This window comes from Seriola dumerili, unplaced genomic scaffold (assembly GCF_002260705.1).
Source record: "Seriola dumerili isolate Sdu_G_001 unplaced genomic scaffold, Sdu_1.0 BDQW01001690.1, whole genome shotgun sequence".
Taxonomy (NCBI): Eukaryota; Metazoa; Chordata; class Actinopteri; order Carangiformes; family Carangidae; genus Seriola; species Seriola dumerili.
Genome location: NW_019175945.1, coordinates 621816 through 637461, shown reverse-complemented (window position 1 = coordinate 637461; position 15646 = coordinate 621816). Strand labels below are relative to the sequence as shown.

Here is a 15646-nt window from a genome sequence, read left to right as displayed (position 1 = left end):
CACGCACACGCACACGCACACGCACACGCACACACACACACACACACACACACACACACACACACACACACACACACACACACACACAAACAAACAAACAAAATACAAATAAGCAACATGTTACTGAGGGGGTGAGTCGAAGGCACATAAATCAGTCTCACCTGTCATCATGATAGGATTATTACTTTTTTATTTGTTGTTTGTTTTATTTGTTATTTTATTTCAGTCTAAACTGCTGAATATTTAGAACCAGCATGGACACTGTTCTAATAAAATAATAATAATGATAATTAAAGCTTTAATTGTACAGCACCTTTCTTAACAAAGTCACAAAGTGCTTCACAAAAGGATAAAACAAGAATAAAACAACAAAAAAAAGAAAAGAAGAAATACATCAAAATTCACAGAGATGAAGAAGGTTTTAAGAGGGGATTTATAAGCAGTGACAGATCAAATCTAATCTCAGCAGGTCAGTCATTAGTCAAAGAGCTCAAGCACCAACAACATTCACATATGGTAATGTTAACATTCTGCAAGTTAAATCAACTATTTTTGATAAAAATGATCCGTAGGCATAAAGAGAACTGAACATAAACACGGCAGTGAGAAGGAGCAAGAGTTTTCTAAATTCATTCATTTCTAACCACAGGTCTAAAATGTAGATTATTACACAGTGTAAGAATCTGTTTGATGCTCTGATTTGGTTACTGGAGAGGAATCCAGAAGTGACTGGTTCTTGGAAATCTCTCTTATCATTGCTGTGTTGTTCACTTCAGAGGATATCTTCCATTGAACAGAGCAACATTTGCCCTTACTTTTTGCTTGCGTCCTGTGACTCCACTGTTTGTAGTCTCTTGAAGACTTCAGGGGGGAGAAAGGGGGAGAGCTCCCCGCCACCTTCTGACAACACCCTGCGGTGACCGGTCTTTGTGGGGCTGGTAGCTTTACGACCTGGATCAACAAGAGCACCAGATAGTGGGACAGTGACAGCAGAGGTGAAAGACAGTGAGAAAAGTTCTTATTGGTTTAAAGGACAAAATCATGTGGTTGTACAATGGCTAGTTTTGATTTGTGATCCCGGGGCAGACTCTGAGTTAGCAGAGATTGAACATTATGTTTGTAAAAGACTGGACTGGAGGATTTGGATATATTCACCAGTGTTTGCAGCAATAGCCACTGGGAGGACGGCAGTCTGATGGGGCTCTGATTGGGCAGGTGAACAGGAAGAGGAAGGAGAGGCAGAGGCTGACAGGTCAGGAGGGTCAGTGCTCTTCTCTATAAATGACTTGGCTCGCTCCAGACACTGCTCCGCTAGCCTCAACATACGCTCCACCTCCACCGCCACCATCTCCCTGTCCTCTGAGAGCGGCAAAGAAAAAGAGAGAAGAGAAAAGCTTATGAGAAGTGATCCTGTGTGGTTAATCTAATGCAGGTATATTATAGAAAAGTCATGGGATTAAGATCTGAGTCCAATTCATGCTAACAGTCAACTACTGTATTCACGCTGATTAGTTCAAATCTGGTTAGAATGATTAACTACAATGGGAGAGGCTGGTCCCATCCACCAGTCCACTGACTGACACATGTTCAAACCTCAGAGTTTTTTCTCTTGGTTTATACATTTCATCTGAGGTCATCATAGTGGTCTAATAGAAAACTGACAATGCACAAATAACATATGAACATCAACCAGCAGGAAAATCAAAGACAACCCCCCCCCACCAACTTATCATTTGCAATGTGTGCATGTGTAATTTAATTACATGTATACATACAGTTAGCTGTTCCTTTCCCCTCTTTTTCTCCCCTTCCCCTCCTCTCTCTTTTTTTTTACCATATTTACTTACTCTTAATATTTATGTGTGTACCATAGACCGGTGGTTCCCAGGACTGCAAATGGGCTGACAAATCATTTGCAAAACTGTACAATTTTGCTGAAAAAATGTAGAAATATATATAATGTTGTTAAATGTTTTAAAAAGAAATGATCATTGAATATGTTTAAGGACATAGTTATCATTAAAATAAAGAGTTCTCTGAGCAACCATTATTTGGCCTCCATATTGTTATGAGAGAGAACCGTTGCCATAGACCATGTGTATCGATGCATGTGCTTGTACATACAGTATGATATACTGAATTATATGTGTTTAGATATTTTTCTCTCTTTTCTTGTCCCCATTTTTCTAATAGTTTGTTTTCCTGCCCTCTTAGCTCAAACACATTTTTCAAAACAGTAAGAGCACAGGAACAACATTACAGTGTGTCTTCGAGTAACAAGTAAAGGTCAACAGCTCCATATGATTGATCCCTTTTTAAATGTGGGTTACAGTGACACAGTAAGCTGTTTGTCTTTAGTCTTAGTCGGTATCAAAGCACTTCAAGGTACTTGCAAAAAAATTAAACATTAAAGAGAGCAAGACAACTCAGACAAAATGACCCAGCAGACAAATTTTCACCAAGGTACAAAGTGAACATGATACTGCATCTCTATGAAATTCACTCTAATGTTGCAGTTTCTGCTGTTTAGCACTAGATGTTGGTAGAGGGCTGAGAATCCTTGATGCAGCTTTGATGCTACTGTTAGGGTTAGCCTCTTTTGCAACATATTTCTAATTTAATTCGGGTTCTAACAACAAAGGATTGGAACCCTATCGAGTTTGTGCCAGTTTATTATTAAATTAAATTATTAAATTAATTATTACTAAAAACCATATAACTTGACCAAACCCCTCGCAAGGTGAGTCCAATTGACTTAAAATTTCCTGCACAAGTCCACCATAAAAGTCTGCCATGATGGATTTTTTTGCTAATTTGCATAAAGTAAAAAACATGATTATGAATACAACTTTTTGGATTCTGACTGAGAAACACATTTCTATTATAAATGAGTAATATCTGTTGGAAAACATGGCTGCCATCAACCAAAATAACTTCGCATTGGGTTGGGTTTAACAAATATTGGCCTGAACTCCTTAACCATTTGTCCAGTCATCATTACTCTTGATGCAAGTCTTCAGTCCGGGATTAGGAAAAGGTTTACAAGAGCATTTTAGTCCCAACACATATGGGGCGCCACAAATGTGTATCTGAAAACCCAGTGGACAGATTTTCACCAGTTAAGCTGTGCATGCTCTGGGGGCAAGTATTAACCAAAATCCGAGGTTCCATATTGATCAGTGCAAGTGGGCGTGGCCTATCATTCTTATATTTGCTCATAACTCAAGACGTCTTTGAGCAATCCTGATTAAACTCACTGGAGACATCCTGCGCTGTCTCCTGAACATACAACCCACATATCATTCGAATCTGTGTGAAAAGTGTGTGATTACTGTCACTCCTTAAATTAAACTAGCTGCAGTGACTTCGCTTGGATTTGTGAAGGTTGAAATCTGCTTGTTGCTGCTCGTGGCTTTAATCTTGGATGATTGAGCCTCTTCCTTCTGTTGAGTGCAAAAAGTTAGAGGCTATATTTCAATATGAATTATGTGCCCCTGAAAGTAAAATCAATACAGTTTCTGCTTTCAGAGTTTCCATATGTTTTTGCCATTTAAATTTTGTTGATAGGACTTTGTTTTGGTGAGCAAAACAAGAATCCTCAGGACTTCACATGATCTCAATAAAGGCATAAGTAAGTTTAGCTGTAAGCCATGAATGAAGGCCCATTTCTCTACTGATGTAACAGTTCTTCTGGTATAACCTAATAATGAGGCAGGTTCAATCTAAGGCTCTCAACAGTGGTATGTGAACTTTTTTTGATCGAATCTGAAGTATTGCAGGGTCAACAATTTGACCTCAGTGACATGTTTAAGGGCTTCTTTGTCCTGAACTATGTGTTTTCATGCAGCCCATTTAACAAGCTGCTAGCAATTGTCTAACTTGCTGCCACAACTTTTTAACTAAGAAACTGAGGAGGAGATGCAGACAAAAAATTATAACTGTGCAGATAATACACAGTTATATTTTTCTTTCAATACAAAAGACCTCAGTGAACTCTCCACACTGCATGACTGTCTAAAAGCTATCAGGGAGTGAACGTCTGACAACTTCCTCAAACTTAATCATGAGAAAGACAGAAGTCCTCATCATAGGCAACAAGAGCAGCTCAGTAAAAGTAAAACTGTGTATAGGTCCTCAAGCAGTAAAGGTCAAACTTAGCTAAAAAAACCGAAGTGTTTTCTTTGAACAACATATGAATTTTGAATGTCACATAAATAAATTGGTCCAATCTAGTTTCCTCCAGTTGAGAAACACTGGTAAAATTAAATCCTTACTATCATTTCAAGATCTAGAAAAGATTAACCATGTTTTTCTTTCCTCCCATCTTGGTTAATGCAACTCACTGTTCACTACCCTAAATCATTCTTCTGTGTCTCAGCAACAGTTCAAAATGCAGCTGCCAGACTGCTAACTTATACACAGCACAGGTCACACATATTACACCAGTACTGGCAAATCTACACTGGTTGACCACAGAGTGCCGTATTGATTTTAAAATTTGTTTAATCACCTATAAAGCATTAAACTGGCTGGTCCCATCTTATATTTCTGAATTACTGTGCCCACAGGTGAGATCACTGAATAAAGTTTTACTTACTTACAAATCTCTAGATGGGAAGTTTTATTTTTTCAAAAGCTCACTGAAAGCCCATGTGACAACTCTGTACAGTATGCAAAATTGAGTAAACATACTAAACATTTAATAGAGAAAGAAATCATGAGGTTAGACATTTTATCGTAAAGTATCTTAGTATATAGCTTAAACATAAGTCATACATGCCACAACTCAGATCTTACTTTGTGACCCAGCTTCCTCCAAAAGTGCGTGTGATATGTAGTTGATTGTCCGGAGGTATTCACAGTAAGCTTCCTGCAGAGAGACCACAAGCGTGTAAACAGTAAACAATGCCAGATACCCACAGAGATTGCTATGCACTGCTTCAGTCAATTCAGCTGTAGTTTGTATAGAGTCAATGTCAAGTCAATACCAGTGTCAGTGTTACACATACTCACTTATGAGGAAAGAAAATATTACTGACTAAACAGATTTTTACTGCTGTGTAATTTAATAAGGTTCACAACCCAAGAGAAATAAGCCGTCAACATGTAGAAGTGGCCTGTTGTGTTATTTGTGGCTTGTTGTATTGTCTCAATGCCAGATTCTCCAAACACACTCTGATGACTATGTCTGACCATTTCAACATTCCTTTCCTCAGTTTTACACCTTAATTCAACATCAGAATTTTTTTTTCCGTTCTTCTCTACCACTGAACAAAGTGCTAGCACTTATGATGGATGGATAGTCATTCTTTTACTATAATGGTCCATGTTCAGGTAATATGAAAGTCTATTTGGTGATTAAGGATTTAAAGAAAAGTATAGAAAATACCTATGTTGTAATAGCAAGTCACTATTAAATCAAGACTACTTCTAAAAAAAACCTGTTAACTATTACTACTATTGATACTATTTCACTACAACCACTAATAAATATAGGTTATTTAATGTTAGCAAACGTTTTTATTTTATATCAAGATAAACACTCTATAAGCCACACTATGTAGTGTACACCCTGCACCCATTTACGGCATCAGTTCTATTGACCACCATGATACTGAAGCAGTTAAGGTGAAAGTTAAAGGAATTTATCTGGACCTGGTCTAATGTGACCTAGATGTGAAAAAAATTGCATTTTTACAAACAGAATCAAGAATCTGAGACTTTGTTTTAAAGAGTCTTTAGCTGTCTGTGATAATCTGGTTCAGATTTGACAAGTCTAAGTAAAGTGGTTTTTGAACTGGACCTGTTCTGAACAGCGTTGTGGCTATAATCAGAGTCAGTTGAGAACATATATAGAGTACAGTTATAGTTATAGAGAATATTTGCTTTGACTGCAGTGTCTAACACCCTTTCGCAACAAAGGTACAAAACACTGAGAATCAGTTGCTTAGTATTGTAATTTAAGTTTGCCTCAACTTTCACTTTAACTGTTGAATCAAGACCTGCAAACTAGTAAATAACTTCAGCGTCGACTTTTCAGAATGTTGTTTTTGTTGGCCTAATGAATTAAACTTTGCTTGCATTGCATCACAGTTTGGTTTTGGCCCTATGTGCTGATATAGTGACAGTAACTGAATTAAACAGCATTATCTTGCTTTCTAAATTTGAATTCTCAAGCTGAAAATGCCAATAGATGAACAACAAAAGTATCTTATCTACAGTAAAACTGTTTTGACCTCCCATAAAAAAATGATACAAAAGAGTAAATAGTCTATAAAAGCATATCACCTTCAAATAAGGGCTACTGAGAGAAGAGGAAAGCAGATATCTAGTGTAAAATGTTCCAACTGACATGACATCTCAATAACTGATTTACATATAATCTGTTATGAGTCAGACAGTAAATTCCCTTGTGTAAAATAATGGTGATATTATATAATAAGTGATCGTGTCATGTTTAATAAAGCTTATTGTCTCGATATCTGACAGGCTTTATCCTACTTTTACTTTTTCTTACTAGTTGTATAAATCTAATTCAATAGTGACTAAACATCATTAGAATAGTCTAAAATAAAGGTATAGTGTTAATTGTTAACTTTTATTTGTATAGAGTTTAACAGGACGAATTTTCATGCTTTTGGAATAACAAGCTAACTTCCGTCTAAAATTATATTAATGACATTAACTACACGAGTAAAGGGTAGCCAATAAAAAGGGTAATGTTAATGGTTCATATATTTAATGACAAGCGATTTTTACAGAATAAACATTCAAGCTTTCTCTCCTCTCTCAGCCCAGGAGCTGTGTTTACTTTACCCATGAAAACTGAAGTGACAGGTTAGCTTGCTAACCCACTAAGAGCTCCCGCCCCCTCCGTCTGTTTACATCACCACAGACTGGTTCCTGTGCGGGCTTAAAACTGCGTAGTAATGTCGCAGTCAGGCTGTGTAGCACACTACCTTATGTCTGCTCCCTCCATCCAGTTGTATTGCTACTTTGGCCATTTTCATGGCATTTTGAAGAGCTGTCACACCACTGTCAGCTGTAGCCATGGTTAGTCCGGATCCTCTTCTTCTTTGCCCGTCCTCCTCCTCGTTCTTCTTCTTTGTGTTCAGTCACGGCACATTGTAAACAAACTTTAAATAGTGTGCTGCCTCCTACTGTACGGGAGTGACAATCAACCCACTAACCCAACTTCATGCAGTGTGTGCCTTTTTTACGAAAGGGCAAAAATAAAATTGTCATTTGAAAGGACTGTGCTGTGGGACTGATTGTAGTGCAGTAAATAAAAGTAAAAAAGCCAGCAGAAGTTTTGAGGAAGATAATGAAAACATAAAACTGATCATACAGAGCATGATCACAAAGTAGTGTGATCATGTTATACAGTTACATATGGTTCATTTCAAACTACAACATAAGTATTATTCTTTTGTTGTTTTGTTTTTATTATTTGCACTTTAAAATAGATGCTGGTTTATCGTATTTTTATTCTAGGTAATAGCCTATTTTATTTTCTGTTCATCTTGTGCAATGGCCCAAAGACTAAAGATTATACAGATCACGATCACAGAAACAGATCTAAATGGTCCTGAAGGGGTTGTAGTGTTACATGTGAAAAGCTCCTGACTACCTGCAACATTAGTATTATTCTTACTAGTTTTTTGTTTTTATTGTTTGCACATTAATATGGAGTAATAGTCTAATTTATTTTCTGTATATCTGGGCAATGGCCCAATTTCTTTTTCTTTTTTTTTATTGTTTTAGGTGGGAGGGGAGATAATTATTATGTTGAGTTATGTTTCATGTTTAAGAACTTTTTTCTCAAAATTTAAAATAAAGATTTTTGAGGAAAAGACTGCATCTGTTGCATTTACTGACATAGAGGAGCTTCATCATTTACATTTTATTATCATTTTCTGTAGGCAAATTGCCTGTCTCAACTTGAGATGTTTAATTTGAATTGAGAGAGTTTTTCACGAATCTAGCCTGTTTTCTTCTTAAAGTGTAACAGATTGATGCAAATCCACGGATCATCTTAAAGAGTTTGGAATCCTCCCATTGTAGTTTGACAAAATAGGGGCCCCCAAACAGCATCTTGAAAACGGCCCAAAAATCTAGAAACGGCCCTGCCTGTCAGTGTCCTAACGATGGCGATGTTAGATAAAGATGAGGCAGAACATTTTTCACCTGAGACCCTGGTCTGATCTAAAGTCCATGTTGGAAATTTTGGAAATAAAGAAAGATTTCTGTCATTTTAAATGTTTGCTGTGTTTACCACAACCAAACTTTATCACTGCCTAAAAAAAAAAGAAATATGAAAACAACCCCAAACAGCAAAATAAATTTGGCCTGTACTCTGGCCATATGCTTTTATGCGTTTTCTTCTGGCCCAGTATAAGCCCAATTCGTGGCCTGAATCTGGCCCATATACAGCATGATTGTACCAATTCTTGCACACACACAGAAAATCTTGCAGCTGGGAAAAAATACGAGAGGATAACAGCTGAATCCGCTCAGATGTGGAAGTATTTAGGCCAGATTCAGCTGACAACAGAGGCATGTGCTGAGTCAGAAGTTTCATTTTGATGTCTGGGACATCAAAATGAAACTGCTTTTCTTGATTCAATTGTGTTTTTATGGCAATTCCTACAGGCTTTGTAGCATATTCTACAAGTTTTTCATTATTCAGGTTCTACAAGTCAGTCAGTTATTAGGCTGGTGTCATTAGGTTCTGTAAATGCACTGTAGAACAATACAACATTGCGGTGACATATACTTTCACTATACTTTCATTGATACTTGGTCAAATATTACTCCATGTATTAGAGTAATATTTGACCAGGAGACCAGGAGTATCAATAGGCCTACTTTGACTCAAGTAATGGAGCTGTGTACTTTGTCCACCTCTGATAATAATGAATAAAAAACATTTGGAAAGTCACCACATTATCTATGTCATTTTATATATGCCCTCAGTAATTATCAAAACATTTATGTGATCCAAAAGGTTTTTTAAAAAAACCCAGCAACAATAGTCAAGTCAACAAAAATTTAATCTTACAGAAAGTCGACTTTTACTGTAGCTAATAATGCTATGAAAACCACATACTATCTCCAACGGTTACATAACGGACGGCGAGAGGCGCTGTATCACATTTCCTTTTGTGTTTTCCTCCAGTTGTACTTCCGGGTTCTAATGTTTACAGCTGGTAGCATCGCTGAAACCACAGAGCTGGTTCCTGGCTTATGAAAACCTTCTTTTATGTAAAAACAACATGTACTCCAAGTACTAGGATTTATTTACCGTCACGGTAGGCTACGCCACAAGACTGCATTAGTCACAACGTTAACGCAAACTGCATTTTTGACAGCAGCTAGCAAACGTAGCAGGCTCAGTCAGGCTAAGCTAGCTGATAGAAATGAACATCTCATGAAAAGAAATTTGTCGTCATGCAAAAAGTATAATATTCCAGATGTTTCTGTGTGTGTGTATGTTTATTTTATGTATTGGTTTTTGTTTTCCTCTCTTTGTAACGATAATTACATGAAGCCACTTAAGGTTGTTAAATAGCATCTTTAAAAAGCATTATCACTGTGGGGAAATATATTCAGCAGCAAAAAGTGGTTCAGCAAAGTAAATTAAATTAAATAATTCCAAATGGTGTTTTTGTAAAATTGAATACAGCTGTTAATGGCAACATTAAAAAAATAAATTAGTAGCAATGTATGAATGTTTCAAATGGAAAGGCATGATGGTGAACAGAGGGTTTGGAAAATAGTGAGCTCACTCTAAGACAAACACATGATGATATCTTTGGACAATATAGTGAAATATGGACAGTAATCATCAGTAATAATAATCAAAGATGAAAATGTTTGTTTATTATATCAAAAGACATAAGACCTAGATAAACTAATTGGGACTTGCCTTACATTGCATATCTTTACAGTGGCGCAGGCAGCAGGCCTCCATCATCGGGATCAACTGCTGACAGTCCAAGTACAGAATAAACCATGAAGAAGAAAAGCAGACGTCCAAGGTCATGTGAGACTTCACGACAGACCAGCAGGACACAGATGACAGCGAGCGTCAGTGAGGAGAAGAGGACATCTGGAAACAGAGGGAGACCTCGAAAGACTGTTCCTGTCACCACAGACAATTTTTACCATGGTACCGCTGCAACAGACAAGACTGTTAACTTAGACTTCAGTGTGAGAGCTGCTGACGCCACACAGAAACATCCAGAGAGCAAGTCGAGGTCTTCAGGTGAGGGGCTCATTGCTGACCCTAATGTGTTGTGTCTTGTAAAGATTGCAAGTTACAATAAATTCATGCCAGAATATCAGCAAACATTTACAACATTTTCTTTGTCACTGGCTTCCACATATGAATTCAGCATGAATGCAATTGGTTAATGTTTAAATGACAATTGTTTAAGTCTTAATTACTACCACATCTGTTCCCTTGTAAGATTCTGCTGTCACCAAAATTGTGTTTGTTGTTGTAAACAGTGGAAAGTGGATTATTGCTGCTTATTGGATTAGATGTAGGAGTCCAAGACTGTCTGCTTTACTACAAAGGTCTTAAGTGGTGTTTTGTATGCACATGTCTGACATAAACAAATCCTAGTTTAAATTGCAAGTTTTTTAATTTGGTTTGGTACAATGTGTTTTTCATTTAAATAAAGAAATGAAAAGATCCAAGTAGGGGACCTTTAGTTCAAGTCCCCTTCGCTTTACTTTGAAGACCCATCCCGTTTAATGTTATAACTGAAAGTTTAGAAAAGAATGATCTCTGTTTTTTGTTCCACAGCCAGACTATCCACTGCTATCTGCCGGCTCTGCCATGGAAAGTTCTCTCCACGCAGCCTGCGGCACGCCTTCAACAGGTGGTCTCAAGATTCCATCGATATTGTTGACGATGAGTCAGACGCCGCGGCCCCGTCACCCCTTTTATTCCACACAGATTTCCAGCAACTGGTCGGGGTCCAGTTGAACCGTGACCCCCGTTTATCAGAGTTTATCTGCAAGAAATGCCATGCCAAGTTCTACAAGTGCCACAGCATCCTGATCAGGTTTCTGCAAAGAGTCAATCTCCCGCCAGTTGGGAAAGAGAACCTCAAAAGCCGGTGAGTCCAATAAAAAATTTACCTTAGTGTGACTTTAAAATTGTGTGTGAATTGCAGGATTTTCAAATGTTCAGACAGAAAATCAACAAATATAAGCAACTGTTTGTTTCTTTTTCAGGAAGAGAGCAAAGTGTCCCGAGTCATCAGTAAATCAAGGTTCAATAAGTAAATAAAAGCATTTCTTTGATTTTACTTTCAGAGATTACATAAAATACAGGTCAACTGATTGCATTACTCTTTTGACCCTTCTGCTGTTTTCTTTCAGCACCACCGTCCTTTACCTCGGACTCTAAGTGCCTCCACAGTCTGGTGTCCTGGGCTCACCACCACGGAGAGGCCTGCCGCTCCTGCCCCGACCTGAAGGAGGTGCTGAAGGGCCAGTGCTGGGGCTCTGTTAAGGCCGTGTGGGGTTGTGTTGACGGTCACAGATACATCATGGACACTCAGTGCACCACTACTACTAATCCAGGTTACACAATGAACTTTAGCAGTGGAGTGTTAGGGAGTGGCAATGGCGATGGAGTGATGTCAGAGGAGGATGAACTGGAGCAGGAGGAGGAGGAAGATGAAGTAGAACAGCCCAGTGGGAATGGAAGGACCCCAGGTGGAAGTATAAGCACTCTGGATCAACACAGTCCACCAACAGTCATGGCACAGACTCAGAGCTCAGCACTGGTTGACTGGGCCAGCAACACTGAAGGTGAGACAATTGACAAGTCGTGATCCCAGGAGGAGGAGCATCAACTGTAAATGTTTGAAGGGCACATGTCCAGCACTGCCTGTTTCTCCCCTCTGAGGAACTGTGATGGATGTTTGTGGGTTTTTTTGTCTAGCATTGAATTGTTGAAATGCAACCTCTCACTCTATAATATATTTTGGTTAGATCACTTTAAGTTGACCCAGTAAGTTATAGGTTTTAGTTTGTTCTGTTAACATTGTTTGTGTGTAACTAGTATATTAAGAACAGTGTCTGACCAACAGTCCAAAACCTAAAGATATTCACTTTACAATGACATAAAGAGAAAAGCACATTTTCTCATTGAAGAAGCTACAACCAGAGACTTTGGGCATTTGATTAAAAAATACTCAAAAAGTTAATCAATCAGCAAAATAGTTTCAGATTAATTTTCCATCAATGGACTAGTCAATTAATCAACCAGTTGTTGCTGCTATAATTAGCAGCAGAGACACACTCTTTCTCCATCCTTCTTTCTCTCTCTCTCTTTATGTTAAAGCAAACTGTTGCAAACTGTTGGCGCACCTGCTCCACCTGTTTGTTCATGCAATTATCCAGTCAGCCAATCATGTGGCAGCAGTGCATAGAGCAGATACAGGTGAGGAGATTCAGTTCATGTTCACATCAAACATCTGGATGAGGAAAAACGTGACTCAGTGACTTTTGACTGTGACATGATTGTTGGCGTCAGACGCTGGTTTGAGTTTTTCTGAAACTGCTGATCTCCACGACAGTCTCTAGAGTTTTTTCTCAGAATGCAGGCTGGTGGTGGTATAATGGTAAGACGAATGTTTTCTTGTCTCACTTTGGGCCTTAATACCAAACAGTCATGGTCTGAATGTCACAGTCTCTCTGACTATTGTTGCTGACCATGTTCATCCCTTCTTGGCCACAGTTCTCCGTCTTCTAATAGATAGAAGATCTAGAGAACAGGAGATTGGCAGCTTTAACGTGCAGCTGAAAAATCAGCAGAAATGATGTGATGCAGTTTCAACACAACATGAGGAATCCATGACATGTAGAACTGAGGCTGTTTGAGAGCAAAGGAGGAAGGAGGAAAGTAGACCATATGTTAATGTGGTGTTCCAGTGTATCTCCATATGCATACTGCGACCATTTGATTCCACATGGGTCCGTGAGGCACATGTGACACAGACTCTTTTCCCTGCTCAGGTATCTTTACATGCTGGGTCTATTTCTAACAGCCGACTCGAGTCTCTAGTTGAATTGCTGGTAATGACAACATAATAATATGAAGATATAGACGACTGCCCTCCCTAACACAGATACAGACATCTGTTAGCAGTATAGTAGGAACACCTGGCTAAACTAACACAGTCTACTGGCAAGAGTGCTGAATAAATCCTTCACCTTCATGAAGTGTTATATGTTCACTTCATGTTCAAACTGTTCTGTGTCATTTAGGAGGCTGCAGTTTTGGGTGCTATTGAATTGTATTTGTTTACACTGACAGGTTTTTTATTTTTTTATATCAATGAGGGTGGGCTAAGTAAATGAAACTCCTCTCTGAGTATGTTATGGTGAATTAAATATAAAATTTGACTCAATTGTCAATAAATACAGGCCTTTCTATACATTCTCAAGTTAATTCAGAGACAATAAATGTTAACCTCCATGAAGTTTATCATGTTGAGTTTTTGCTGAAACCTGAACTGAATTGTGTTGTATTTAGTGTCCACTCTCACCTGAATGGATTCACCAGCCAGACTGAAAAAATACCTTGTCTGTATGAATCCTTGACTCACATGGTTGTGGATTTTTCAACTAGATTTTACAGGTCATGAGGAGCCTTTGTCTCCTGCTCTGGCCCAGCTGGAGACAGGACAGCTGACAGTGATGTGTCTGACAGGTGAGTCACACAGCTCATCTTTTTTGCTGTCTTTTCTCATTTTCTTATAACTGCCAGTTTGTGGGTATGAGGGAGTATTAAGGCCACATTAAGGAAACATAAAAGAAATCTGAAAGTTTGAGAATAAAGTCAATATATTACGAGAATAAAGTTGTAAAGTGAAAGGAATAGTCAGTGGCAACCTGAGCTGTTTGTCTAACAATAGAACAGACTCAGTTTCTTCACAATCTTTTCAATGTCCTGGTGCTGATGCTGCTGGATGGATGATGATGATGATGATGCTTGCTGATGATGATGACGCTTGATGATGATGATTGAATGATGATGATGAATGATGATGATGATGATGCTGTGTGTGTGTCCAGGGTCATCTCTGAGGATGAATTTGAGGAGAGTAGAAAAGGAGGGTTGTCAGACGACGAGCTGTTCGAGCCGTACTCAGACAAGAGGTGTGTACCAATACTCTTCACCAAAGAGCAGAGATGGGCTCAGAATGGGTGCTGACAGAAACCTAAGTTACTGTGTGTGTACTCAGTGTCAGTCTCTCCCCCTCCCAGAGCTCGCAGGGTGGACTGTCTCCAACAAGAGAAGACGAAGCCCAAAGGCCCCAGAGGAGCCAAAAATCAAAAAGAAACCTGGACCCAAACCTGGCTGGAAGAAACAAGTTCAAACCTAAAGGGTGTGTAGACACATTTGTCACAAGTGGAGTCCTGCAATTTTCTTAAACAACACAAGTTAAACTTTATTTAAATGTGTAATTTATTATTAATTTCACTTGGAAGCAACAGATTATAGTTTGTTAAACTGTTTTCAGTCTGTTTTGCTTTAGTTCATTTAGTCAGTGGTTGTTAGCTCTGTATGCCTAATACAGTACATTAACAAACTTCTGTTGTGTTTTTGTTTTAAGAAGAGGAGCTGCCCACAATCTACAAGTGTCCGTATCAGGGTTGTACCGCTGTGTATCGAGCTCCTGACGGTTTGAAGGTCAGAATTCACAGACGCCTGACACCATGTCACTAAATGTTTAGTAACTGGATCAATATACTACTATTAGGGATAGTATTGGGTGTCTGGCCTACAGCAAGCTAATTTCACTTCCGTTTCTACTGTAAAATAATTATATCTCATGGTGTATAGAACCATGGATATAGTATATATATAGTGCATTAGTTCCATGGTATATTTTAATCTACTCCACTCCAAGAGGAGACGCTTCTTGTCCTCTGTACTGCTCCACATACTTCACGACTGTAGAGGGAACAAACACATTGAAGTTTGAGTACTGTGTAGCAAAGTTTTTCTTTTGGTGCAGCATGACTCTAACAAAGCTCAGTTACTGTGTTGCTGGTGAAAAAGTGTTGACTTATCGTGCTCTGGCTCATATACATGAACTATACAACGACTTTCATGAAATCATGTAAATCAAATCGACATGAGCACGTTGGTATTTTGACACCTGTATGAAGCCGGCTGTTTCAAAGTCTAGTTTCTCCTCTGGTGGGATTTTTAGAAGCACATCAAGGAACATTCATGAGGAGCTGACGAAGAGCGACCCTGGTCCCCATAGGCTGCAACAAGGTTGTTCATGATCGACTGCTACCTGCAGCGACACGTCAAGCTCATCCACACAGGTGAGGTCAACAAAGGTTTTGTAAGTTTGTTTTTTAGACAGTGTTTTTATCAGCAGAGCATTAGTCATGTTTTCATGTTTATTTTTAGCTTCTGCTAATGTCTGTCCCTCTGTGTTTCCAGAGGAAGAGGAACTACATCTGTGACCAGTGTGGTCAGACCTTCAAACAGAGTGACGCATGCTCTTCAAGTTCACTTGCAGATGAGGGCATTCAGGAGCCTACAGCCACTGAGTGAGTTAGGCTTATCTGCAAACTTCAATTATTAATATTTATTTAAACC

General features: G+C 38.6%; 2 protein-coding genes across 2 annotated transcripts in view; one reads left to right on the top strand and one right to left on the bottom strand.

Annotated features, from left to right (window-relative positions):
* The window catches only part of vps9d1 (VPS9 domain containing 1), a 36339-nt gene extending 29285 nt beyond the window's left edge, over positions 1 to 7054 (bottom strand). Inside the window, exons 1-4 of the mRNA XM_022768531.1 lie at positions 6960 to 7054; positions 4798 to 4870; positions 1156 to 1359; positions 816 to 951 (exon numbers count right to left, since the gene is read on the bottom strand). Coding sequence (XP_022624252.1) covers positions 816 to 951; positions 1156 to 1359; positions 4798 to 4870; positions 6960 to 7052 — 506 coding nt within the window. The 5' untranslated portion in view covers positions 7053 to 7054. The remainder of the gene's footprint in view (positions 1 to 815; positions 952 to 1155; positions 1360 to 4797; positions 4871 to 6959) is intronic.
* A 2150-nt stretch (positions 7055 to 9204) lies between these two features.
* Positions 9205 to 15646, top strand: part of znf276 (zinc finger protein 276) — a 14265-nt gene continuing 7823 nt past the window's right edge. The window contains exons 1-10 of the mRNA XM_022768558.1: positions 9205 to 9311; positions 9951 to 10267; positions 10814 to 11129; positions 11248 to 11294; positions 11395 to 11829; positions 13655 to 13735; positions 14101 to 14184; positions 14643 to 14719; positions 15303 to 15386; positions 15488 to 15597. Coding sequence (XP_022624279.1) covers positions 10015 to 10267; positions 10814 to 11129; positions 11248 to 11294; positions 11395 to 11829; positions 13655 to 13735; positions 14101 to 14184; positions 14643 to 14719; positions 15303 to 15386; positions 15488 to 15597 — 1487 coding nt within the window. The 5' untranslated portion in view covers positions 9205 to 9311; positions 9951 to 10014. The remainder of the gene's footprint in view (positions 9312 to 9950; positions 10268 to 10813; positions 11130 to 11247; positions 11295 to 11394; positions 11830 to 13654; positions 13736 to 14100; positions 14185 to 14642; positions 14720 to 15302; positions 15387 to 15487; positions 15598 to 15646) is intronic.